At 51.8% G+C, this 25,169-nt stretch overlaps 1 protein-coding gene and 1 long non-coding RNA gene across 12 annotated transcripts in view; one reads left to right on the top strand and one right to left on the bottom strand.

Moving 5' to 3' along the window:
- Nucleotides 1-1,057: 1,057 nt before the first annotated feature.
- On the top strand, nt 1,058-11,118 carry LOC144337072 (uncharacterized). The gene is made up of 3 exons (XR_013409704.1): nt 1,058-1,328; nt 8,899-9,164; nt 10,036-11,118. It is a non-coding gene; the product is annotated as an uncharacterized LOC144337072 (long non-coding RNA).
- Nucleotides 7,333-25,169, bottom strand: part of MYO1F (myosin IF) — a 59,040-nt gene continuing 41,203 nt past the window's right edge. For 9 of the 11 annotated variants that reach the window (XM_077979770.1, XM_077979773.1, XM_077979772.1 and 6 more), the window contains 12 exons: nt 23,488-23,594; nt 23,038-23,136; nt 22,790-22,934; nt 16,861-16,975; nt 16,598-16,767; nt 13,924-14,069; nt 13,375-13,521; nt 13,044-13,192; nt 11,680-11,778; nt 8,534-8,729; nt 8,277-8,446; nt 7,333-7,828 (listed from right to left, as the gene is read on the bottom strand). In XM_077979770.1, the coding sequence (XP_077835896.1) occupies nt 7,752-7,828; nt 8,277-8,446; nt 8,534-8,729; nt 11,680-11,778; nt 13,044-13,192; nt 13,375-13,521; nt 13,924-14,069; nt 16,598-16,767; nt 16,861-16,975; nt 22,790-22,934; nt 23,038-23,136; nt 23,488-23,594 (1,620 nt within the window). In that variant the 3' untranslated portion in view covers nt 7,333-7,751. Of the gene's footprint in view, nt 7,829-8,276; nt 8,447-8,533; nt 8,730-11,679; nt 11,779-13,043; nt 13,193-13,374; nt 13,522-13,923; nt 14,070-16,597; nt 16,768-16,860; nt 16,976-22,789; nt 22,965-23,037; nt 23,186-23,487; nt 23,595-25,169 lie in introns of all 11 variants that reach the window. The other 2 variants (XM_077979765.1, XM_077979763.1) reach the window with 2 other exon arrangements.

Raw genomic sequence — 25,169 nt, forward strand, 5'->3', positions numbered from 1 at the left:
CTCCCCTTTCACTCACATTTTAAAATGGGTAAACAGCATCGCTTGAGCCAGGGAGGTCGAGGCTGCAGTGAGCGTGATGGCACCACTGCACTCCTGCCTGGTCGAAAAAGCAAGACCCCATCTCTAAAAGTGAAATAAAAATAAATTAAAATGGGGAAATAGTATATCAACAAGTGCAAAAACAATCTTTTGTCCTATTCATTGCAATGAAGGAAACAATGAAATGTGGAAGTGATGGGTCAGGGAAGCCACTCTGAGGAGGTGACTTCGGAGCTGTCTCCAGATGATCGAGGAGTGAGCTGGTGGAAAGCCCGAGGAGCGGGGGCTTTACCGGATAGCTGGTGCAGATGTCCTGGAGTGGGGTGGGACGGGCTTATTTTGGTCAAAGAGCAGCGAGGAGATGAGAGCACCACTGGAGTAGAGTGGAGCGGGGGTATGGAGGTCAGAAAGTGAATATGGTGCACGGCAGGTCATGCAGGGCCATGGGAGTGGTGCAGAGAGAGGAGTGTGGTTTCTGTTGTAACCACTGATGAATTTTTAGCAGGGGGAGGCGCATCATCTGATTCCTGGCAGTCACTTGGAGGAGGATGGGCTGTTGAGAGGGTAGTAAGGTAGACCTAACATCTTAGATCTCTATGATACATCATGCTGCCATTCAAGAGGTATTTGCTGAGTTCTAGGCAACTGTAGGTTTTTTTTTTTTTTTTTTTTTTTTTTTTTTTTTTTTTTTTGAGACGGAGTCTCACGCTGTTGCCCAGGCTGGAGTGCAGTGGCGCGATCTCGGCTCACTGCAAGCTCCGCCTCCCGGGTTCCCGCCATTCTCCTGCCTCAGCCTCCTGAGTAGCTGGGACTACAGGCGCCCGCCACCGCGCCCGGCTAATTTTTTGTATTTTTAGTAGAGACGGGGTTTCACTGTGGTCTCGATCTCCTGACCTTGTGATCCGCCCGCCTCAGCCTCCCAAAGTGCTGGGATTACAGGCTTGAGCCACCGCGCCCGGCCAACTGTAGGTTTTTTGTTTGTTTGTTTGTTTTGACGAAGTCTGGCACTGTCACCCAGGCTGGAGTGCAGTGGCGCGATCTCGGCTCACTGCAACCTCTGCCCCCCGGGGTTCAAGCGATTCTCCTGCCTCAGCCTCCTGAGTAGCTGGGATTACAGGCATGTGCCACCATGCCTGGCTAATTTTGTATTTTTAGTAGAGACGGGTTTCTCCATGTTGGTCAGGCTGGTCTCAAACTCCCAACCTCAGGTGATCCGCCCACCTCAGCCTCCCAAAGTGTTGGGATTACAGGCATGAGCCACTGCACCTGGCCATAACTGTAGGTTTTATGTGCAATGTATTTCCATCTGTAAAGCAAATTGTACTTAAATGCACTTTGTTTTTTTTTTTTTTGAGACAGAGTCTTACTTTGTCCCCCAGGACGCTTTGCAGTGGCATGATATTGGATCATTGCAACCTCCGCCTCCTGGGTTCAAGCACTTCTCTTGCTTCAGCCTCCCAAGTAGCTGGGACTACAGGCTTGCGCCACCACGCTCGGCTAATTTTTGTTTGTATTTGTAGTAGAGACAGGGTTTTGCCATGTTGGCTAGGCTAGTCTTGAACTCCTGGCCTCAGCAATCCATCTGCCTTGGGCTTACAAAGTACTGGGATTACAGGCATGAGCCACTGCATCCGGCTTTTTTGTTTGTTTGTTTGTTTGTTTGAGACACAGTCACACTCTGTTGCTCAGGCTGGAGTGCAGTGATGTGATCACAGCTCAGTGCAGCCTCAACCTCCCTGGGCTCAAGTGATCTTCCTACCTCAGCCTCCCTAGTAGCTGGTACTAAAGGTATGTGCTACCACACCCAGCTAATTTTTATATTTTTTGTAGAGATGGGGTTTTGTCACGTTGCCCAGGATGGTCTAGAACTTCTGGGCTCAAGTGATCTACCTGCGTCAGCCTCCCAAAGTGTTGGGATTTCAGGTATGAGCTACTGTATCCAGCCCCCTATGGGCTTTTATATGCAGAGAATACCTTTAGGAGATATTTAAAAACTAGGGAGAGGAACAGGGATGTTTGAGTGGGAGAGAGATTGAGTTTTCACTTTTGTGATTTTTAATTAAAAAAGTTTTTTTTGGGCCGGGCGCGGTGGCTCAAGCCTGTAATCGCAGCACTTTGGGAGGCCGAGACGGGCGGATCACAAGGTCAGGAGATCGAGACCATCCTGGCTAACATGGTGAAACCCCGTCTCTACTAAAAAATACAAAAAACTAGCCGGGCAAGGTGGCGGGCGCCTGTAGTCCCAGCTACTCGGGAGGCTGAGGCAGGAGAATGGTGTGAACCCGGAAGGTGGAGCTTGCAGTGAGCTGAGATCCGGCCACAGCACTCCAGCCTCGGCCAAAGAGCGAGACTCCGTCTCAAAAAAAAAAAAAAAAAATTTTCTGTTCAGGCGTGGTGTCTCAAGCCTGCAATCCCAGCACTTCGGGAGGCTGAGGTGGGAGGATCGCTTGAGACCAGAATTTAGAGGCTGCAGTGAGCTGTGTTTATGCCACTGCACTCCTTCCTGGGCAACAGAGCAAGACCGTGTCTCTAAGAAAATAAAACAAAAGGCCAGGCATGGTGGCTTACGCCTGTAATCCCAGCACTTTGGGAGTCTTAGGCGGGTGGATTACGAGGTCAGGAGTTCGAGAACAGCCTGACCAACATGGTGAAACCCCATCTCTACTAAAAATACAAAAATTAGCCGGGCATGGTGGCGCCTTCGTGTAATCCTAGCTACTCGGGAGGCTGAGGCAGGAGAATCGCTTGAACCTGGGAGGCAGAGGTTGTGGTGAGCCAAGATTGCGCCACTGCACTCCAGCCTGGGTGACAGAGCGAGACTCCATCTCAAAAATAAATACATACATACATATAAGAGTAAAACAAAAATAAACAAATTAAAATTTTTTCTTTTAATTATTCAGTTAAAAACTCATTTGCTTTAAAAAACAAAGATCATTTTAATGTAGGGTGAGGAAGTGTGTGTGTGTGTGTGTGTGCAGGGGAGGGTAGTGCAATCTGGCGAAGGATGGGGTGAGGCAGCAGAAGACAGAGGGACCCAAGGAAGGAAGGGAGAGGAGGGACCGGACTTAAGAAATTTTGTAAAAGAGTCAACAGGATGTGGGGTGAGCAGCAGGCAGGGCAGACATGACTGAGGTCTGCAGTCTGAAGATGCCTGTAACCTAGATAGGAGATGATATCTGTTATGCATATGCTAAACCTTTAAGATAATGGCCCATGAGGCCGTGCACAGTGGCTCACACCTGTAATCACAGCACTTTGGGAGGGTGATGCGGGATCATGATTTGAGTCCAGGAATCCAAGGCTGCAGGGAGCTATGATCATACCACTGCATTCCAGTCTGGGGCAACAGAGTGAAACCCTGTCTCAAAACAACAGCAACAAGAATCAGATGCTGGAGTGCAGTGGTGCGTGCCTGTAATCTCAGATACTGGGGGAGGGCTGAAGTGGGAGGATTGCAGGAGCCCAGGTGGTCGAGACCAGCCTGAGCAACACAGTGAGACCCCATCTTCAAAATCTTCAAATAAAAAAAAAAAAAAAGGAAATTCAGAGATGGAGAGCACCAGGGTCATTCGAGGGATTGCTAAATACTTTTGTGTCATCATTGAGCAATAAAATGGCCCTTGAGACCCAGTTGCAGCCTTGAGGATTTTTTCCAGCCATGCTCAGCTTCCCAAGATAGGCACAGAAGGGAGAATAGATTCTGCAGAAGGCTCTCCTGGCCAGTCTTGCTGTGTGTGTGTGTGTGTGTGTGTGTGTGTGTGTGTGTGTGTGTGAGAATAGATTCTGCAGAAGGCTCTCCTGGCCAGTCTTGCTGTGTGTGTGTGTGTGTGTGTGTGTGTGTGTGTGTGTGTGTGTCTTGTTCTGTCACCCAGACGAGTGCAGTGGCACAACTTCGGCTCACTGCAGAAGGCTCTCCTGGCCAGTCTTGCTGTGTGTGTGTGTGTGTGTGTGTGTGTGTGTGTGTGTGTGTGTGTGTCTGTCTTGTTCTGTCACCCAGACGAGTGCAGTGGCACAACTTCGGCTCACTGCGACTTCCACCTCCTGGGCTCAAACGATTCTCCTGCCTCAGCCTCCAGAGTAGCTGGGACTATAGTCGTGCGCATCACGCCCAGCTAATTTTTGTATTTTTAGTAGAGATGGGGTTTCACCATGTGGGTCAGGCTGGTCTCGAACTCCTTATTTCAAGTGATCTGCCCGCCTCAGCCTCCCAAAGCCCTGGGATTACAGGCGTGAGCCACTGTGCCCGGCCGCTAGTCTTGCTTTGATTCCTGGCTGTACTGGGGATTCCCGATGCCCCATTCTCCAGTTGGGTCTTCTGTGCCTGAAGTTTGCTCATCACAGCTTAAATCACTCTGTGCAGTGCTTGTCAACCAAATCCGCTGAGACCGACCCTCTCCCACCTTCCTGACTCCTGCTGCAATGCCCATTCCACCTCTGAATTCCCCTCTTCTGTGGGCCAGTCCTGACCTCACCAGTCGGCCCCATCTCTATGGGGCTGGCTTCTCTTTGAGGGGCTGAGTGCGGAGTGGGTGTCCATATATTTAATAATAATTTAGAAAGCTAGAATCTAGAAAGCTAGAATTATTATTATTATTATTATTATTTATTAGAGAGACAGGGTTTAGCTGTGTTGCCCAGGCTGGAGTACAATGTTGCAATTACAGCTCACTGCAGCCTGGACCTGCTGGGCTCAAGTGATCCTCCCACCTCAGCCTCCTGAGTATCTGGGAATACAGGCATGCACCACGACACTAGCTTTTTTTTTTTTTTTTTTTTTTTTTTTTAGACGGAGTCTCGCTCTGTCACCCAGGCTGGAGTGCAGTGGCGCGATCTCGGCTCACTGCAAGCTCCGCCTCCCGGGTTCACGCCATTCTCCTGCCTCAGCCTCCCGAGTAGCTGGGACTACAGGCGCCCACAACCGCGCCCGGCTAATTTTTTGTATTTTTAGTAGAGACGGGGTTTCACCGTGGTCTCGATCTCCTGACCTTGTGATCCGCCCGCCTCAGCCTCCCAAAGTGCTGGGATTACAGGCGTGAGCCACCGCGCCCGGCCTAGCTTTTTTTTTTTTTGAGATGGAGTCTCACTCTGTCACCCAGGCTGGAGTGCAGTGGCGTGATCTCAGCTCACTGCTGCAACCTCCGCCTCCCAGGTTCAAGCAATTATCCTGCCTCAGCCTCCTAAGTAGCTGGGACCACAGGTGTGCACCACCATGCCCAGCTAATTTTTTTGTAGTTTTAGCAGAGATGGGGTTTCACCTTGTTAGCCAGGATGGTCTCGAACTCCTGACCTCATGATCTGCCTACCTTGGCCTCCCAAAGTGCTGGGATTACAGGCATGAGTCACTGCGCCCAGCCAATTTTAAAATTTTTTTGTAGTGACAGGGTATTAGTAGGTTGCCTAGGGTGGTCAAACCTTAAGTGATCCTCCTGCCTTGGCCTCCCAAAGTGCTGTGGGATTACACAGCTGTGAGGTACCATGCTTGGCCAGGATTTGATTTATTTTAGTATTAGAGATGGTCTTGCTGGGTTGCCCAGGCTGCAGCGCAGTGACATGATTATAGCTAACTTCAGCCTTGAACTCCTGAGATCAGGTGATCCTCCAGCCTTGGCCTCACAAAGTGCTGGGACTACAGGCATGCACAACCACTCCCAAAATTCAGGATTTTTTTTTTTTTTTTTTAAGACAGAGTCTTACTCTATTGCTCAGGCTGGAGTTCCATGGTGCAATCTTGGCTCACTGCAACCTCCACCTCCTGCCTCAGCCTCTCAAGTATCTGGAACTACAGGCGCGTTCCACCACGCCCAGCTAATTTTAGTATGTTCAGTAGAGACAGGGTTTCACCATGTTGGCCAGGCTGGTCTTGAACTCCTGAGCTCGGATGATCCGCCCGCCTTGGCCTCCCAAAGTGCTGGGATTACAGGCATGAGCCTCCCAAAGTGCTGGGATTACAGGCATGAGCCACTGCACCCAGCCCAAATTTCAGGATGTTTAGGCTCAGACCATAGCAGGACTCCCAGTAGGTTCCAACTGCCCTTGCAGGGAGCCCTAGAATGCTGAGACTCCAGCAGGAAATGAGGGCTCTTAAACGTCAGAACTAGTCTTGACCCCAGTTGGGTGAAGACTAAAGAGAGCACAGACATAGGATTGGTGGGCAGGGGGCAGGAGTGACCCAGAGTGCATTGAGGGTGGGAGCATGTGGGACCTGCCTCTCTCCACAGGTCCCGGATGGGTTTGGTGGCTGTAGCTTCAAGACTAACAGGACCTGCTGGACCATTTGGGATACAGTTTCTGGAAGGGAAACTGAGACAAATTCTTTCTTTTCTTTTCTTTCTTTTCTGAGATGGAGTCTTGCTCTGTCGCCCAGGCCGGAATGCAGTGGCGCAATCTCAGCTCACTGCAACCTCCGCCTCCCGGGTTCAAGCGATTCTCCTGCCTCAGCCTTCTGAGTAGCTGGGATCACAGGCGCCCACCGCCACACCTGGCTTTTTTTTTTTTTTTTTTTTTGTGAGATGGAGTCTCACTCTGTCATCTAGGCTGGAGTGCAATGGCATAATCTTGGCTTACTGCAACCTTCACTCCCGAGTTCAAGCAATTCTCCTGCCTCAGCCTCCTGAGTAGCTGGGATTACAGGTGCCCACCACCACACTCGGATAATTTTTGTATTGTTAGTAGAGACGGGGTTTCATCATGTTGGCCAGGCTGGTCTCGAACTCCTGACCTCATGATCCACCTGCCTTGGCTTCCCAAAGTGCCGGGATTATAGGCGTGAGCCACTGTGCCTGGCCATGACAATTTCTTTTTCTTTTTCCGAGATGGAGTCTGGCTCTGTTGCCCAGGCTGGAGTGCAGTGGCGTGATCTTGGCTCATGGCAACCTCTGCCTCCCGGGTTCAAGCGATTCTCCTGCTTCAGCCTCCTCAGTAGCTGGGATTACAGGCAGGCACCACCACACCCAGCTAATTTTTTTTTTTTTTTTTTTTTTTTTAAATTTTTAGTAGAAACAGGGTTTTGTCATGTTATCCAAGCTGGTCTTGAACTCCTGATCTCAAGTGATCCATCTGCCTCCACCTCCCAAAGCACTGGGATTACAGGTGTGAGCCACTGCACCCGGCCCAAACTGGGACAAATTCAAGCTTTGTGGCCACATATGAATACAAGGCATGGCTCTGTGCAGTGTTGGGTCAGTGAACCTCTTTGAACCTCCATCGTTCCACCTGTAAGATGGGGTCCTTCTACCTCACAGGGTTGTGAAAACGCTGTTCTTTTTGGGCACGTAGTAAGTTAACTCATGCTTTCACCTGGCAAACATTTATTGCCTTAGTGATGACAGAATGAGCAAAGTCACGCTTGTCAACGACCCCTCCCCCCAACTGTGCCTGGCACTTTGCCAACAGCACAGGACTCAAGACTCATTTCTGAATCACATGGCAGTTGGGAGGTAGATTCTGCTGTTAGTCCCGTTTGACACACGCAGAAGTGGAGAATGGGCAGCGGAGCGGGTGTGATGTTGGGGGAAGATCAGGGCCCAGGGGTGGGGGCTGCAGCAGTGACTCACAGACTCAGGGCCTGGGCAGGACTGGAGGCCAGAGGACTGGACTTTTAGGCCATTGCAGCCCAGGTAAATGAGGCTCTCATTGGCAGGGCCTGGCTCCCCACCAGGCAGGCAGGCAGACAGGCGGGCAAAAGAGAAGGCGGAATCCCAGGGCCCAGCTCAGATCTTCTCCACGTAGTTTCCTGGGAAAAGGCCCTCCTGGCCGTGAAGCCGGCCCTTCCACCAGCCCGAGGAATCTGTGGGAGAGAGGAAAGCTTGAGGTGCCCCTAGCTGGCCCTGGAGAAAGTTCTCATGCCTGCTCCGTCTGTCTTGTTCATGAGGTCTCCCTAATGTTATCCAGGCTGGTCTTGAACTCCTGGGCTTAAGCCATCCTCCTGCCTCAGCCTCCCAAAATGCTGGGAGCCACTGCATCCGGCCATTTCCACTCTTAGAATTTTTTTTTTTTTGGTAAATCTTTTGTAGAGATGGGGTCTTGCTAGGTTGCCCAGGCTTGTCTCAAACTCCTGACCTCAAGTGATCCTTCTGCCTCAGCCACCCAAAGTGCTGGGATTACAGGCATGAGCCACCTCACCCGTCTGTTATCTCTGTTCTCCCGTGGGGAGGGTGTACAGTGGTGGGGTCTGCCTGGTGATGTCAGGGTTCTTACCGCTCCCCTGACCCCAGCTTCTGCCCTGGTACACACACCTTCCATGAGGATCTCGATGACCTCGTTCACATTGAAGCTCAGCTCGTCCACATCTTGGCCCACATACTGGTACAGCGCCCGGCACCTGGGGCCATGTGTCCGAGGCTGGGGCTTGGGTCGGCCCACACCAGGCACTGGCCGTTGCCCCACACTGCGCTTCCTCTGCATGCTGTGAGCACAGGGGGTTTGAGTCACAGCCCCAGACACTCCCCTACCCCCTGCCCACTTCCTGGGGCTGCCCTCCCACCCCACCTACCCGGCCATGCCCTGGTCAGGCACGTTGAGGAATTCCGTGTTGTGCTCTGAGGGCAGCTGTGCCCGGGGTCGTCTGCTGGCTCCCAGGGATGTGGACGGAGGGCCCCGGGGAGGCCGGTGGGAGCTCCCTCCAGACATGATCTCCAGGGGCAGGGGGCCCCCTCTGGCAGAGGGGGGCACCCCATTGCGATCCATGCCTGTGGCAGGAGCAAGGATGAAGACATGTATTAGGGTGATGCTAGGAGGATTTGAGGAGGACTTGGCTCCAAGTTCCCAGTCTGAGGGAGGAGATTGCCATGCTCTCAACCCAGTGTGGTAAGGATTGGGCCAGACAGAGGGGCTCTGGGGCTAGGAGGGCCTAGACAGAGGCTTTTTTTTTTTTTTTTTGAGATGGAGTCTTGCTCTGTCACCCAGGCTGGAGTGCAGTGGCGCAATCTCGGCTCACTGCAAGCTCCGCCTCCCAGGTTTGTGCCATTCTCCTGCCTCAGCCTCCCGAATAGCTGGGACTACAGGCACCTGCCACCACGCCCAGCTAATTTTTTTGTATTTTTAGTAGAGATGGGGTTTCACCGTGTTTGCCAGGATGGTCTTGATCTCCTGACCTCGTGATCGGCCCACCTCGGCCTCCCAAAGTGCTGGGATTACAGGTGTGAGCCACCGCACCTGGCCAACAGATGCTTTTTTAAGAATTTTAAAATTATTTTTTACTTTTATTTGTTTATTTTGAGACATGGTCTCACTCTTGCCCAGGCTGGAGTGCAGTGGTACAATCATAGCTCACTGCAACTCTGATGTCCTGGGCTCAATCAATCCTCCCTCCTTAGCCTCCTCTTAGGGGCAGCTGGGACTACAGGTATGCTCCACTATGCCCAGTTGATTTTTATAATTTTTAAAGTAGAGATGGGGTCTCACTATGTTGACCAGGCTGGTCTCAAACTCCTGGCCTCAGGCAATCCTCCCACTTCAGCCTCCCAACATGCTGGTTTTATAGGCATGCGCCACTGCACTTGGCCTTATTTATTTTTTATTTGTTTAGAGACAGGTTTTGTTCTGTGGCCCAGGATGGAGTGCAGTGGTGAGATCATAGCTCACTGCAGCCTCCAACTCCAAGGCTCACATGCTATCCTCCCCTCTCAGCCTCCTAAATAGCTGGGACTACAGGCACACACCACCTTGCCCAGCTAATTTAAAAAGAATTTTTAGGTCAGGCACGGTGGCTCAAGTCTGTGATCCTAGCACTTTGGGAGGTCAAGGTGGGCAGATCATGAGGTCAGGAGTTCATGACAAGTCTGGCCAACATAGTGAAACTCCATCTCTACTAAAAATACAAAAATTAGCCAGGCATGGTGGTGCACGCCTGTAGTCCCAGCTACTCGGGAGGCTGAGGAGGATAACTGCTTCAACCCGGGAGGTGGAGGTTACAGTGAGCCGAGATCACGCCACTGCACTCCAGCCTGGGCAACAGAGCGAGACTCAGTCTCAAAAGAGAAAAGAAAAGGCCAGGTGCGGTGGCGTAATCCCAGCACTTTGGGAGGCCTAGGTGGGTGGATCACGAGGTCAGGAGTTCAAGACCAGCCTGGCCAACATGGTGAAACCCTGTCCCTACTAAAGATAAAAAAAAAATTAGTTGGGCATGGTGATGCATGCCTGTAATCCCAGCTACTCGGGAGGCTGAGGCAGGAGAATCTCTTGAACACGGAAGGCAGAGGTTGCAGTGCGCTGAGACTGCACCATTGCACTCCAGCCTGGGTGACAGTGCTAGACTCTGTCTCAAAAAAAAAAAAAAAAAAAAAAGGGGCTGGGCATGGTGGCACATGCCTGTCATCCCAGCTACTCAGGAGGCTGAGGCAGAATTGCTTGAACCCGGGAGGTGGATGTTGCAGTGAGCCAAGATCGTGCCACTGCACTCCAGACTGGGTGATAGAGCGAGGCTCTGTCTTGAAAAAAAAAAAAAGAATTTTTAGTAGAGACGGGATCTGGCTATGTTGCCCAGGCTGATCTTGAACTCAAGTGATCCTCCTGCCTTGAGCCTCCAAGAGTGCTGGGATTACAGGTGTGAGCCACCTGGCCGGGCCAGGAGCAGTTTTGCAGGGGCAAGTTTCCCTCCTCCTCTCCTCTGTAGAAGGGCTTCTGTGGGTAAGTCTTGGTGGATACATAAGAGCTCAACAAATGGAATGGGAATTTGAGAGAGTAGCAGAGAAATGGTCCAAAGGCCTGGAGGTAAGAATAAATTTGGTGGGTTGGGAAAAGAAGATGTAGTTTGAGGCCAGGCACTGTGGCTCACACCTGTTAATCCCAGCACTATGGGAGGCCGAGACGGGTGGATCACCTGAGGTCAGGAGTTCGAGACAAGCCTGGCCAGTGTGGTGAAACCCTGCCTCTACTAAAACGATACAAAAATTAGCCGGGCGTGGTGGTGGTTGCCTGTAACTCAGCTATTCAGGAGGCTGAGGCAGGAGAATCGCTTGAATCCAGGAGGCTGAGGTTGCAGTGAGCTGAAGATTTTGCCACTGCACTCCAGCCCGGGAGACAAGAGTTGGACTGCGTCTCAAACAAACAAACAAACAAACAAAAAACAAAAAAAGAGGCTGGGCACTGTGGCTCATGCCTGTAATCCCAGCACTTTGGGAGGCCAAGGCGGGAGGCTCACGAGGTCAGGAGATCGAGACCATCCTGGCTAACACGGTGAAACCCTGTCTCTACTAAAAATACAAAAAACTAGCTGGGCATGGTGGTGGGCACCTGTAGTCCCAGCTATTCGGGAGGCTGAGGCAGGAGAATGGCACGAACCCGGGAGGCGGAGCTTGCAGTGAGTCGAGATAGTGCCACTGCACTCCAGCCTGGGCGTCAGAGGGAGACTCCATCTCAAAAAACAAACAAACAAACAAACAGATGTAGTTTGCAGGGCAGGAGTGTGGGGTAGGAGGAGAGAAGATGTCAGTGGTTAGCTGGGTTTGGGTTTTGAAGGGCTCTGAATGCCAAACTAAGTTTAGCCTTTATTCTATGGGAGACATGGAGCTATGGAGAGTTCTGGACAGAGAAGTAAGTGGTAAACTGTGTTTGTTAGATTTCGTTTGCTTAAGGTCTGGTTTAAGCCATGGGACCCACAAAACACAAGGGAAGACAGCAAGGGACGCAGCTCCTCACCTCTCGGGGGCCCAGGGGCCGCCCGGGTAGGGGCCGCCCGGGTAGGGGCCTGGGACGACCTTCGAGGTCTTCCCTTGGCCATTCCCTTCCGCGTAGGCTCTGAAAGAAGAGTGTCAGGGATTTGAGTGATAGACAACGCTCTTTGCCCCGCCCACAAGTCTAGTCCATTCTGAGGTTACGCCGCACCCCACCCCCTCAGACTCTCCCATTAGCACCGCCCCTTAGGTACAGGTACATTGGCTCCGCCCACTAATTGGCCTCGCCCCCAAGTGCCCCACACCTCACTGGCCTTGCTTTTTGGGCCCGCCCACTTTAGGACATTCCTTCATCGCTACCGGGTTCCAGGGTTGCCGCTCTGGCCACACCCCTCTACATTTCTCTCCCCCCCATTGGTCATGTCTTCCCCTTAACAGCCTTTCTCTCTCTCTAGACCCGCCCCTTCCTTGCTGTTGCCCACTCTGGTCCATCCTGCCGGCTCTGCCCCACTGTTTTGATTGGTTTCCTCCATGGTCACGTCCCGCCTCCACATTTCACGCCCACTCATTGGTTGCAGCCTTTCTTTAAAAGTCTCTCTCTCTGGCCGGGAGCGGTGGCTCACGCCTGTAATCCCAGCACTTTGGGAAGCCGAGGCGGGTGGATCATGAGGTCAGGAGTTCAAGACCATCCTGGCCAAGATGGTGAAACCCCGTCTCTACTAAAACCACAGAAATTAGCTGGGCGCGGTGGCAGGCGCTTGTAATCCCGGCTACTCGGGAGGCTGAGGCAAGAGAATCGCTTGAACCCGGGTGGCGGAGGTTGTGGTGAGCCAAGATCGTGCCACTGCACTCCAGCCTGGGCGACAGAACAGAATGAGACTCCGCCTCAAAAAAAAAAAAAAACAAAAACAAAAACAAAAAAAACAGGCCGGGCCGCGCGCGGTGGCTCAGGCCTGTAATCCCAGCACTTTGGGAGGCCGAGACGGGCGGATCACGAGGTCAGGAGGTCGAGACCATCCTGGCGAACATGGTGAAACCCCGTCTCTACTAAAAAATACAAAAACCTAGCCGGGCGTGGTGGCGGGCACTTGTAGTCCCAGCTACTCGGGAGGCTGAGGCAGGAGAATGGCGTGAACCCGGGAAGCGGAGCTTGCAGTGAGCCGAGATCGCGCCACTGCACTCCAGCCTGGGCGACAGAGCGAGACTCCCATCTCAAAAAAAAAAACCTCAAAAACCTCAAAAAAGTCTCTCTTTCTGTCTCTCTCTAGACCCTCCCCTTCCTGGCCTTTGTCCACTCTTAACCAGCCTCGCTGGCCCCGCCCTCTCCCCGTCTCTGAAGCCTTCATTGGTCCGCTCTCTTGCCCCGCCTCCTCTGCCGCGCAGACTCACTGGAGCTCTTGGGCAGCCCATCGCCAACGCTGACGGTGAGGGTCCGACCGCCGACCTTGAGCACCGCCAAGTCGCCGGACCCGCGGGAGAAGGTGACGCTGCGGGTGCCGCCACCGCCCCAGCCCTCCTTCTTCACCCGGAACTGTAGTCTGTGGGGAGAGAAGAAAGCTTGGGGGCGCGGGCCGGGGTCCCCCGCCCCATCCCACCCTCGCTGTTCCGGGGCAGGGGCGGGGCCGGGGCCGAGGCGCAGTTCGGCCGGGTAGGTGGAGCGGGAGAGGGTGCTCCGCGCCGAGACCACCCCGAAATGGTGCTGGGGTTGGCGGGGCCGTACGTGTCGCTGAAGGTGAGGGGCAGGGGCCTCCGAGTTGCCTCCTCGAAGCGCTTGCACAGAAGGCTGACGAACTCGGTCTTGAAGACGCTCTCCAGGAAGCTGTCGACGGCGTCCTCTTGGAGGATGAAGAAGTCGTCCTGTCGCGTGCTGGGGAGGGGCGGGTGAGAGGGTCAGGTGGGACACAGGTGAGGGCGACAGGTGAGAGTGACAGGTGAAGGTGGCTGAAGGTGGATTTAGGGAAGGGTCAGTTAAGGGCCAAGTCAGGGGTGACCAGGTAGGAGAAAAAGAGGGATGTGGCAAGGAGTGGGAGAGGTGGTTACAAAAGAGGGCCAGGTGAGGTCTAGTAAGAGGGTAAGGTGCAGGACAGCAGCTTTTGGCACCCAAGGATCGTGAGCGTAGGGGGCAGGTGAATATGACAGGTGGGGTCATGAGAGGGCTACAGGCATGGCACCAGGTAAGATTGTCAGGGTAACAGACGGGGTCACTAGAATGAGGGCAGCCAGGGGACAGGTGCGAGTGACTGTGCGGCAGGTAGGGACCTGGCTTCACCTGAGGGAGACTCCCCGCAGAGCCTGGATGTCCAGCTTCTTCTTCAAGACTTCACGCACTTGGCCTTTCTCGGGTCCCTTCTTCACCTTCTCTCGCCCAATCACATACACACACTTGGGCGTCAGGATCAAGTCCCGCTTGATGGGCTGCGGGGATGCAGGATTAGAGGCCGGTGTCTGCAGCCTGGCCAGCCTGGCCACAGAGGGCCCACCCCAGGCAGAGGAGTGGTGCTGGCAGGTCAGGTGAGGAGGGTGGGATCCCTCCAGGTGAAAGTGTATGAGTCGTCTGTTTGTTTTGTAGACAGGGTCTCACTCTGTAGCCCAGGCTGGAGTCCAGTGGTGCCATCATAACTCACTGCAACCTCCCCCTTCCGGGCTTGAGTGATCCACCAGCCTCAGCCTCCTGAGTAGCTGGGACCACAGGTGCACACCACCATGCCCAGCTAATTTTGGTATTTTTTGTAGAATCAGGGTTTTGCCCTGTTGCCCAGGCTGGTCTTGAACTCCTGAGCTCAAGCAAACTGTCCTCCTTAGCCTCCCAAAGGTTTGAGATTACAGGTGTGCGCCACCACACCTGGCCATGAGTTGTTATATAAGAAACAGAAGGAGGACCAGGCGCCGTGGCTCACGCCTATAATCCCAGCACTTTGGGAGGCCAAGGTGGGCAGATTACGAGGTCAGGAGTTCGAAACCAGGCTGACCAACATGGTGAAACCCTGTTGCTACTAAAAATACAAAAATTAACTGGGCGTGGTGGTGGGCACCTGTAGTCCCAGCTACGCAGGAGGCTGAGGCAAGAGAATCGCTTGAACCCAGGAGGTGGAGATTGCAATGAGCTGCGATCCTGCCACTGCACTCCAGCCTGGGTGACAGAGCAAGACTCCATCTCAAAAACAAATAAAACAGATTGGGCGCGGTGACACACACCTGTAATCCCAGCACTTTGGGAGGCTGAGGCGGGCGGATCACGAGTTCAGGAGATCGTGACCATCCTGGCTAACACCATGACACCCCATCTCTACTAAAAACACAAAAAATTAGCCGGGTGTGGTGGCACGCGCCTGTAGTCCCAGCTACTTGGGAGGCTGAGGCAGGAGAATCGCTTGAGCCCGGGAGGCAGAAGTTGCAGTGACCCGAGGTTGTGCCACTGCACTCCAGCCTGGGTGACAGAACAAGATTCTGACTCATACACACAAAAGAGCAAAACTGCGTTTCAAACAAACAAAAAACCAACCAAACAACAACAAAAACAGAAGGAGGTCAGGTGGGAATGTGTTGGTTGGTTGGTTGGCTAGAAAAGGGTGTTTGGGTCAGTGAACAGGTGCTGGGTAGGTAAGGCAGATGCTGGACATGGATGCCCAGCCCAGATGACAGCGCTTAGACCAGGCGAAAGTGCTTGGGCCATGTGACTGTAGCCAGTTCAGGTGAAGGTATTATGGTTCAGGTGAGGGTGTACAGGTCAGGTAAATAGGAGTATCTGGATCATGAGAGGAAGTGAGCAGGTGCATATCTGAACTCTTATGAGTTTGTACAGGAAGGCAGGTGAATGTGCAAGCCGGTTGAGCTGGCCTGCGCTCAGAGTTCTCTGGGTCTAGTGGGGATACCTGTCTCGGTGAAAACATTTCAGGTGATGGTATACAGGTCACCTGAGAGGGCATACCTGCCACATAGACCTGTCCAAAGCAGGTGTGTGGATCAAGTGAAGACACTCAACACTGTATGTGTGGTATGTGAGGTTGTACAGATCATGTGAGGAGGCGTCTGCCGCATAAAACTTGTCCAAGGTAGGTGAGGGTGTCCAGGCCATATGAGAATATCCATCCAGGTAAAGATGGTATATAGGTTATCTCAGTGTGTACCTGCCACACATAGCCTGTCTAAGGTGGGTAGGGTGAGTTACTGGGCTAGGTGACTCTCTGGAACATGAGATGTGGGTGAAGTGAGTGTGTACCTGGCCTGCCCAGGTACAGGTGAGAGTAAACAGGCCAAGTCTGGGTGTACTTCTGGACAAGAGAGTCCAGGCTAGGTGATTAGAGTACACCTAGGTTTAGGGCTGTCTGGGGCAGAAGAGGATGTGTCTGTTGGTGGAGGTGCCCAGCTGTCTATGCCAAGCATGAGTGCACCGGTCAGGTGGCGTATCTCTGTAGACAGCACGTACCTATGGACTAGGCTCCCTGGGCCAGGCGAGAGTGCACCTGTGGACAGGTGTATCTGGGCCAGGTGAAGGTATATCTAATTTCTAGGTTGAAGGGAGAGTGTACCTAATGGATGGGCGTGTCTAGGATAGGCAAGGGTGGCCCCGTGGTTGGGGTTTCTGGACAAGGTGAATGATTGTGAGATTGTGGAGAGATGCATCTGGCCAGGGGTGTATCTGATAGGTGTGTCTGGGCTACAAGTGCATGTTTGGTGGACAGCTGTGTCTGCCGTACTTGAGTGTATACCTGTGGGCAGGTGTGCCTGGGCTAGGTGAGGATGTTCCTGTGATGGAACAGGTGGATCTAGGCTGGGGAACAGATACCTGTGGGCAGGTGTGTCTATGCCAGATGAGGGTATACTTGTGATGGAACAGATGGATCTAGTCTGTGGGATCTAAGCCTGTGGGCAGGTGCATCTGGGCCAGGTGAGGGTGCCAGGCTGTAGCCAGGGTCTTGCCGTCCGACCCACTAGTGCCTCACCTTGAAGCGGCGGTCGTACTTGGTGACTGAGTCGGCGAAGTCCACCCGCTCCCTCTTGCCCAGGAACTGACGCAGCTCGGGCCGCTCCTCCAGCCCCAGGTAGTCCCCGACGAAGTTACGGTTGATGCTGTTGCGCCTCCGCTCCTTCTTGTTCAGCAGGATGTTGGAAGCTGCGGGGACAGAGGGTGGAGGGCAGAGCTCCTGACGCGGCTCCTCCAGGTCCTTGCGCCCCCACTCTGCGCTGTGTACCCAAAGCCTCTCACCTTCCTCCCGCATCTCCTCATACTTCCGGACAGCCACGTGGCGCCGCCAGGCCTTCTGGATGGTTCGGGCAAAGCCGTCGAACTTTCGCTCTCGCACCTCCTCCAGGAGGAAAAGCTGGGCGGGCGTCGGGGGGGCAAGGGTGAATCCTGGTGTCTCCCCAGGGCCTGCAGTTCCGGGTTTTCCCTGGGTTTGCCCTACTCACACGCTTTTGCTCACCCACCCCCACACACGTGCTAATTTTTTTTTTTAAGAGGGGGGATCTTTGTAGTGACACTTAATGAAAAAGAAAAGAAGAAAAAGGGGCCGGGTGCAGTGGCTCATCATGCCTGTAGTCCTAGCACTTCGGGAGGCCAAGGCGGGTGGATCACCTGAGGTCAGGAGTTGGAGAGGAGTCTGACCAACATGGTGAAACCCCATCTCTACTAAAAATGCAAAAAGAAATTAACTGGGCGTGGTGGTAGACGCCTGTAATCCCAGCTACTCGGAAGCCTGAGGCAGGAGAATCACTTCAACCCGGGAGGCGGAGGTTGCAGTGAGCTGAAATCACGCCATTGCACCCCAGCCTGGGCACCAAGAGCGAAACTCCATCTCAAAAAAAAACGAAACAAAAAACCAAAGCAAAAACAAACTGGTGACTCACGCCTATAATCCCAGCACTTTGGGAGGCTGAGGTGAGAGGATCACCTGAGGTCAGGAGTTTGAGATCAGCCTGATAAACATGGAGAAACCCCATCTCTACTAAAAATACTAAATTAGCCGGGCATGGTGGCGCATGCCTGTAAACCCAGCTACTCAGGAGGCTGAGGCAGGAGAATCACTTGAACCCGGGAGGTGGAGGTTGCAGTGAGCTGAGATCGTGCCATTGCACTCCAGCCTGGGCAACAAGAGCAAAACTTCATCTCAAAAAAAGAAAATAAAAGACAGGGTCTCGCTCTGTCGTCCAGACTGGAGTGTAGTGGGGCAGTCACAGCTCACTGCAGCTTCAACCTCTTGGGTTCAAGTGATCCTTCCACCTCTGCCTCCTGAGTAGCTGGGACTACAGCTGTGAGCCACCATGCCCAGCTAATTTTGTAGTGATGTGGTCTTGCCACGTTGCCCAGGCTGGCAAAATTTTTTATCTTCCTCCAAATGACTGGACCTCTCCGCGGGTCTCTCCCCATGTGGGGTACACACTTCTGCATTACATGATAACAGTGAGTCACTAGCTTCAGATCACAGCTGTGCCATTTACTACCTGTGTGCTCTTGCCAGAAATAGTATAACATCATGGTTTCTCACACTGTTACTATAGATAGTGTACACCATCTTTGAGGTACACCCCCGTGTCAGAGATGGTAAAAATAGGAACCAGTGTGCATCTTGGAAAACCAATAAAATACAGTAAGTATGAAAATCTGGCCAGGCGCAGTGGCTCACGCCTGTAATCCCAGCACTTTGGGAGGCCGAGGTGGGCGGATCACCTGAGGTCAAGAGTTTGAGACCAGCCTGGCCAACATGGTGAAACCCCATCTCTACTAGTAATGTAAAAATGAGCCAGCTGTGCTGGCACATGCCTGTCATCCCAGCTACTTGGGAGGCTGAGGCAGGAGAATCACTTGAACCTGGGAGGTGGCAGTTACAGTGAGCGGAGATTGTGCCACTGCATTCCAGCCTGGGCAACAGAGCGAGACTCAGTCCCCCGCTCCTCCACCCCCCAGTAAAAGGAAAGAATGAAACTCCATCTGAAAAAAAAAAAAAAAAGGAAAATCTGATTTGTAGGACTGTGATGTGACTGGCAACTGTGTGGTTGGGCAGTGTACAACCTGCACAACCATCTGTGGCAGGCCCAGAAAGGAAGCTTTTGCAGAAAGCAGAGAAAAGGTTTTGTGTTGTAAGAGTCTAGGCCCAGAGGGGACTTAGAGAATGAGTTACATTACAGCAAGTGAAAGTGCAAACTCTGAGAGGAATGTCTACTCATTTGGAATAATAGCAGGTGAACAAGGTGAGGAACCCACTGGATATTAAAATGCTGTAAATCTATAGTAATAAAAACAGTAGCATGCCTGTCAGAGAATAGAACGATTAACTGGAATAGGGCAGATGCTTGAGAAACATCCTAATTCAAAGAGAAACTGTGATCAAAGGGACAATATTGCCAATTAGTGAAGATGGGAAATAATGCAAATATAGGCCGGGTGTGAAGGCTCATGCCTGTAATCCCAACACTTTTGGAGGCTAAGATGGGAGCGTCGTTGAGCCCAGGAGTTCAAGACCAGCCTGGGCAACATAGAAAGAACCCGTGTGTACAAAAAATAAACAAAAATTAGCCAAGGGTGGTGGCATGCATATGTAGTCCCAGCTACTCCGGAGGCTGAGGTGGGAGGATTGTTTGAGCCCAGGAGGTTGAGGCTGCTGGGAGCTGTGATGGTGCCACTGCACTTCAGCCTGAGAGACAGAGTGAGACCCTGTCTCAGGAAAGAAACAAAAAATCTATATATCTATATCTATACACACATATATACACACACATACACACACACACACACACACACACACACACACACACACAATTGGGCTTTAGGAAAATTAGCACTTCACCCAGAGTGCTTTCACAAGTCCATAGATAGCACATTGCTGCTAAGAGCCTTGCTGCCCGCTCTGCTGACCAAAGTCGTTTTCATTTTTTAGAGACAGGGTCTCTGTTGCCCAGGCTGGAGTGCAGTGGTGTGATCTCGGCTCTCGGCCTCTAGGGAACCTCCCACCTCAGCGGCTCAAGTAGCTGGGACTAAAAGGCACACGCCACCATGCCTGGCTAATTCTTGTATTTTTATTTATTTATTTTTTTTGGTAGAGATGGGGTTTTGCCATGTTGCCCAGGCTGGTCTGGAACTCCTGGGCTCAAGCAGTGCACCAGCCTTGACCTCCCAAAGTGCTGGGATTACAGGCGTGAGCCAGCGTGCCCAGCTTCAGATTCTTCTTTGTCTCCTTCTCCACTCCCTCTGCTTCCCCCTCCTCCTCCTCCTCCTTTTTTTTTTCTTTTTTTTTTTATTTTTTATTTTTTTTTGAGATGGAGTCTTGCTCTGTTGCCCAGACTGGAGTGCAGTGGCGTGATCTTGGCTTACTGCAAGTTCCGTCTCCTGGGTTCACGCCATTCTCCTGCCTCAGCCTCCCGAGTAACTGGGACTACAGGCGCCCGCCACCACGCCTGGCTAATTTTTTTGTATTTTTTTAGTAGAGACGGGTTTCATCGTGTTAGCCAGGATGGTCTCAATCTCCTGACCTCATGATCTGCCCACCTTGGCCTCCCAAAGTGCTGGGATTACAGGCATGAGCCAGCATGCCCAGCCTCAGATTCTTCTTTAAAGCCTTTAGAGAGTATGGCCATCCCAGCACCTTGATTTTGGGCTTCTGACCTGCAGAACTGTGAGAGAATAAATTGCTGTTGTGTTAAGCCATGGAGTTTGTGGTACTTTGTTTCAGCCGTCCCAGCAAACTATTGTAATATACTTAGGATGCTGGGCCACAAAGGCCAACAGCCAGATAAAATGTTTGAGGATGGCCCAAATCATGTTCATAAGAAAATAAAAATAGGGGCCGGACGCAGTGGCTCATGCCTATAATCTCAGCACTTTGGTAGGCTGAGGTGGGTGGATCACTTGAGGTCAGGAGACCAGCCTGGCCAACACGGTGAAAACCCATCTCGACTAAAAACACAAAAATTAGCCGGGTATGATGGCAGGCGCCTGTAATCCCAGCTACTTGGGAGGCTGAGGCAGGAGAATTGCTTGAACCAGGAAGGTGGAGGTTGCAGTGAGCCAAGATCGCACCATTCCACTTTAGCCTGGGTGGCAGAGTGAGACTGTCTAAACAAACAAAAAAAAAAGATCCCAACATAAAATACGTTTTTGGTTGAGAAAGGCTCCAACTCCATGAAACTAATTTAATTTCTTGATTACTTTTTAAATGTAGCACAGTTAAACTGTTGGCTATTTTTCTTCTATTTTCCCTTTCTTTTCTTTCTTTTTTTTCTCGGAGTCTCACTTTGTCCCCCAGGCTGGAGTGCAGTGGCGTGATCTTAGCTCACTGCAACCTCTGCCTCCCAGGTTTGAGCAATTCTGCCTTAGCCTCCCAGGTAGCTGGGATTACAGGCATGTTACCATGCCCGGCTTATTTTGTATTTTTAGTAGAGACGGTGTTTCCGCATGTTGAGCAGGCTGGTCTCAAACTCCTAACCTCAGGTGATCCACCACCTTGGCCTCCCAAAGTGCTGGGATTACAGTTGTGAGCCACCATACCTGGCCTTTTCTTCTATTTTCATTTTACTAAATTTTTAACTTTTTTTGATATAGGAGTCTCACTCTGTTGCCCAGACTAGAGTGTAGTGGTGTGATCTCGGCTCACTGCAACCTCTGCCTCCTGGGTTCAAGTGATTCTCCTGCCTCAGGCTCCTGAGTTGCTGGGATTACAGGTGCGCACCACCACACTCGGCTAATTTTTTGTATTTGTAGTAGAGACGGGGTTTCGCCATGTTGATCAGGCTGGTCTTGAACTCCTGACCTTGTGATCCACCTGCCTTGGCTTCCCAAAGTGTTGAGATTACAGGTGTGAGCCACCGCGCCTGGCTTATTTTACTAAAATTAAACTACTGTTGACCAGGCTAGAGTGCAGTGGCATGATCTTGGCTCGCTGCAACTTCCGCTTCCTGGGTTAAAGTGATTCTTCTGCTCAGCCTCCTGAGTAGCTGGGATTATAGGTGTGCACCACCACACCTGGCTAATTTTTGTAATTTTAATAGAGAAGGGTTTTCACCATGTTGGCCAGGCTGGTCTCGAACTCCTGACCTCAAATGATCCACCCGCCTCAGCCTCCCAAATAGCTGGGATTACAGGTGTGAGCCACTGCGCCTGGCCAGTAAAATTATTTTCATCAGGATCATTTTCTTTCTTTTATAAATATTCAGTCTGTCTTTGTTGCTGATGATCTTATAAGATTTTACCACTAAACATCTGCCGTTGTGAATTTCCTTATTTCTACCCTGTCCGTCTTCTCCAAATCTAAATCTATAGACTGAAATTTTTGTCTAAATTAAATTTTACTTTATATAGTCTTTGCTGGTGATAGTTATTTTTCTTTTTTCCTTTTTCTTTTTGTCTTTTGTAGAGCCAGGGTCTCACTGTGTTTCCCAGGCTGATCGTGAACTCCTGACTTCAAACCATCCTCCTGCCTCAGCCTCCCAAAGCACTGATATTATAGGCATGAACTACCACAACTGACCTGGTGCTAGTTTTTTTTTTTTGTTGCCTTTTTTCTGTTCTATGTCAAATTTTTTGGTCTGTTTCTTCCAGAGTGTCTCTCTTGGTCTCTTTATCTCAATCTCTCAATCGCAGTCTTTCTTTTTTTTTTTTTGAGACGGAGTCTCGCTCTTTCGCCCAGGCTGGAGTGCAGTGGCGCAATCTCAGCTCACTGCAAGCTCCACCTCCTGGGTTCACGCCATTCTCCTGCCTCAGCCTCCCGAGTAGCTGGGACCACAGGTGCCTACCACCACGCCCAGCTAAATATTTTTTTGTCTTTTTAGTAGAGACGGAGTTTCACCGTGTTAGCCAGGATGGTCTCGATTTCCTGACCTCGTGATCCGCCTGCCTTGGCCTCCCAAAGTGCCGGGATTACAGGCGTGAGCCACCGTGCCTGGTGATCGCAGTCTTTCTTAATCTCTCGCTTGGTCTCTTACTTTCAGTCTATTAATCTCCCATTGCTTTCTCAATTTCTCTCTCAATCTTTCTCTCAATTTCTCTGTCAATCTCTCTCTCTCAATCTGTTTCTCAATCTCTCAATCTTTCTCTCAATCTCTGTCTCCCTCCAACTCTCTCTCCCTGTCTCTCTCAGTCCCTCTCTATACCTTTCTCTCTGTTCCGCTCTCCCTCCTTCTCTGCCTGTCCCTCAAACACTCACCGACTCTGGGTTCTTGACAAAGACCTTAGTGCTCCCCATCTGGTACTGGTCGGGCTCCATGTTGACCGCCCGAAGCAGATGCTGGACGCCCTGGCGTTCATCCCCACGCCACCGCGGCCACGTCTCAGGGGTCAGAATGGCATACCTGGGGGCGGAGGGCTGGGGTGTGGAAGTGCTCGTAACAGACAGGCCCGGCCGGGCGTTCTGATGGGGGCGATGGTGAGGGCGGGAGTTGGGGGGCTCCTCACCTCTGCAGGAACTTGGCGAACTGGCGGCGGTAGGCGAAGCCGGCTCTGCGCACCCTGATGTTCTCCTTCAGGCCCAGGTATTCTACCTGGTGCTTGACCCTGGTGGGGAGGGTAGGCTGAGTCCCCTCGGGGTGGGGAGTCACCAGTCCTGGGGGTGGGTGGGAGGTGCTGGAGTTGGGGGGTCTGAGGGGGATCTGGATTCATGCTGAGGGAAGTTTGGGGGTGAGTTCTGTGGTCTGGGGGTGCTTCAGGGCTCAGCCTGGGGACTGGGGGGAGGGATCTTGTCCTGACGGTCCCTTCTGGGGTCAGTTCCACAGGTGGGGGATGGCGGGAGGGGTTGTGCTAGTCCCTGGGTCATCCTACAGGAGGTCAGGGAGGTGTGTAGGTCAGTTCTAGGGGTAACCACAGGGCCTGGAGGGGATGAATCTTGGATTGGTTGGGGGGTGTCACCTGTTCTCCTCCCAGTCTCGGGGCCTCTTGGTCTCGTTGGGTTTGATGCAGCGGATGTAGTGGGGTGTGCACCTCATCAGCGTGGCCACCAGGTCATTGGCTTGTTTCTGAGGCAGAAGCGAAGGCAGGGGTGGGTGGAGAGCACAGAGATGGGACCCTCTGACCCCTCTCTTTTCTCCACCCTGGATATAGTCCCAAGAGACAGAGACTGGAGGTGGGTGAGGGCTGGTAATAGAGAAGCCACAGGGGCCAGATGTCCCTGGTCTGTGTGCACCTCCACTAGTGCGCACCGCATTAGTGGGACTGATGCGGGGTGTCTGCCTGACCCTCGAATCCAAGACGAGGAGCTCTCACATCTACCGCACTCACCACTTAGCTTGGCATATAGTAAGTGCTCAGTAAATGTTTGTTGACTGAGTAACAGAGCCCTTAAGAGCATTTCTTTTTGTCCTTTGAGGAGATAGGTACATTGGGTGTTTTTTTTTTTTTTTTTTTTTTTTGAGTTGGAGTTTTCCTCTGTCACCCATGCTGCAGTGCAATTGAGCCATCTTAGCTCACTGCAACCTCCACCACCCGGATCCAAGAGATTCTTCTGCCTCAGCCTCCCAAGGAGCTGGAATTACAGACATGTGCCACCACACCTGGGTAATTTTTAGTAGAGATGGGGTTTTGCCATGTTGGTCAGGCTGGTCATGAACTCCTGACCTCAGGTAATCCATCCGCCTCGGGCTTCCAAAGTGTTGGGATTACAGGCATGAGCCACCATGCCGGACTGGGTGATTTTTTTTGAGACAGAGTGTTGCTCCGTCACTCATGCTGGAGTATAGAGGTGCTGTCATAGTTCACTGAAGCCTCAGCCTCCTGTGCTTAAGCGATCCACTGCCTCAGCCTCCAGAGTAGCTGGGATTACAGGTCTGAGCCACTGTGCCTGGCTGAGACAGGTACTTTGGAGTTAGGGAACTGTGTGTATACCTGAGAGGTTTGCCTTGAGTTTTGCATTTTGTTTTATTTTTATTTTTATTTGGAGACAAAGTCTCGCTCTGTTGCCCAGGCTGGAGTGCAGTAGCGTGATCTCAGCTTACTGCAACCTCCGTCTCCCAGGTTCAGGTGATTCTCCCACCTCAGCCTTCCGAGTAGATGGGACTACAGATATGTGCCACCACACCCAGCTCCTTTTTTTTTTTTTTTTTTTTTTTGTATTTTTAGTAGAGATGGGGTTTCACCATGTTGGCCAGGCTGGTCTTGAACTCCTGACATCAGGTGATCCACCTGCCTCAACCTCCCAAAGTCCTGGGATTACAGGCTTGAGCCACTGTGCCTGGCGTTTATTTTATTTTATTTTATTTTATTTTATTTATTTATTTTGTTTATTTGAGACAGAGTCTCGCTCTGTCACCCAGGCTGGAGTGCAGTGGCATGATCTCGCTCACTGCAACCTCCTAGGTTCAAGCAATTCTCCTGCTTCAGTCTCCTGAGTAGCTGGGATTACAGGCACATACCGGCTAATTTTTGTATTTTTAGTAGAGATGGGGTTTCACCATGTTGCCCAGGCTGGTCTTGAACTCCTGACTTCAAGTGATCTGTCTGACTCGGCCTCTGAAAGTGCTGGGATTACAGGCGTGAGCCACCACTCACAGTCTGATTTTTTTTTTTTTTTTTTTTTAAGAGACAAGAGTCTCAGC

This window comes from Macaca mulatta, chromosome 19 (genome assembly GCF_049350105.2).
Source record: "Macaca mulatta isolate MMU2019108-1 chromosome 19, T2T-MMU8v2.0, whole genome shotgun sequence".
In the NCBI taxonomy this organism is placed as follows: Eukaryota; Metazoa; Chordata; class Mammalia; order Primates; family Cercopithecidae; genus Macaca; species Macaca mulatta.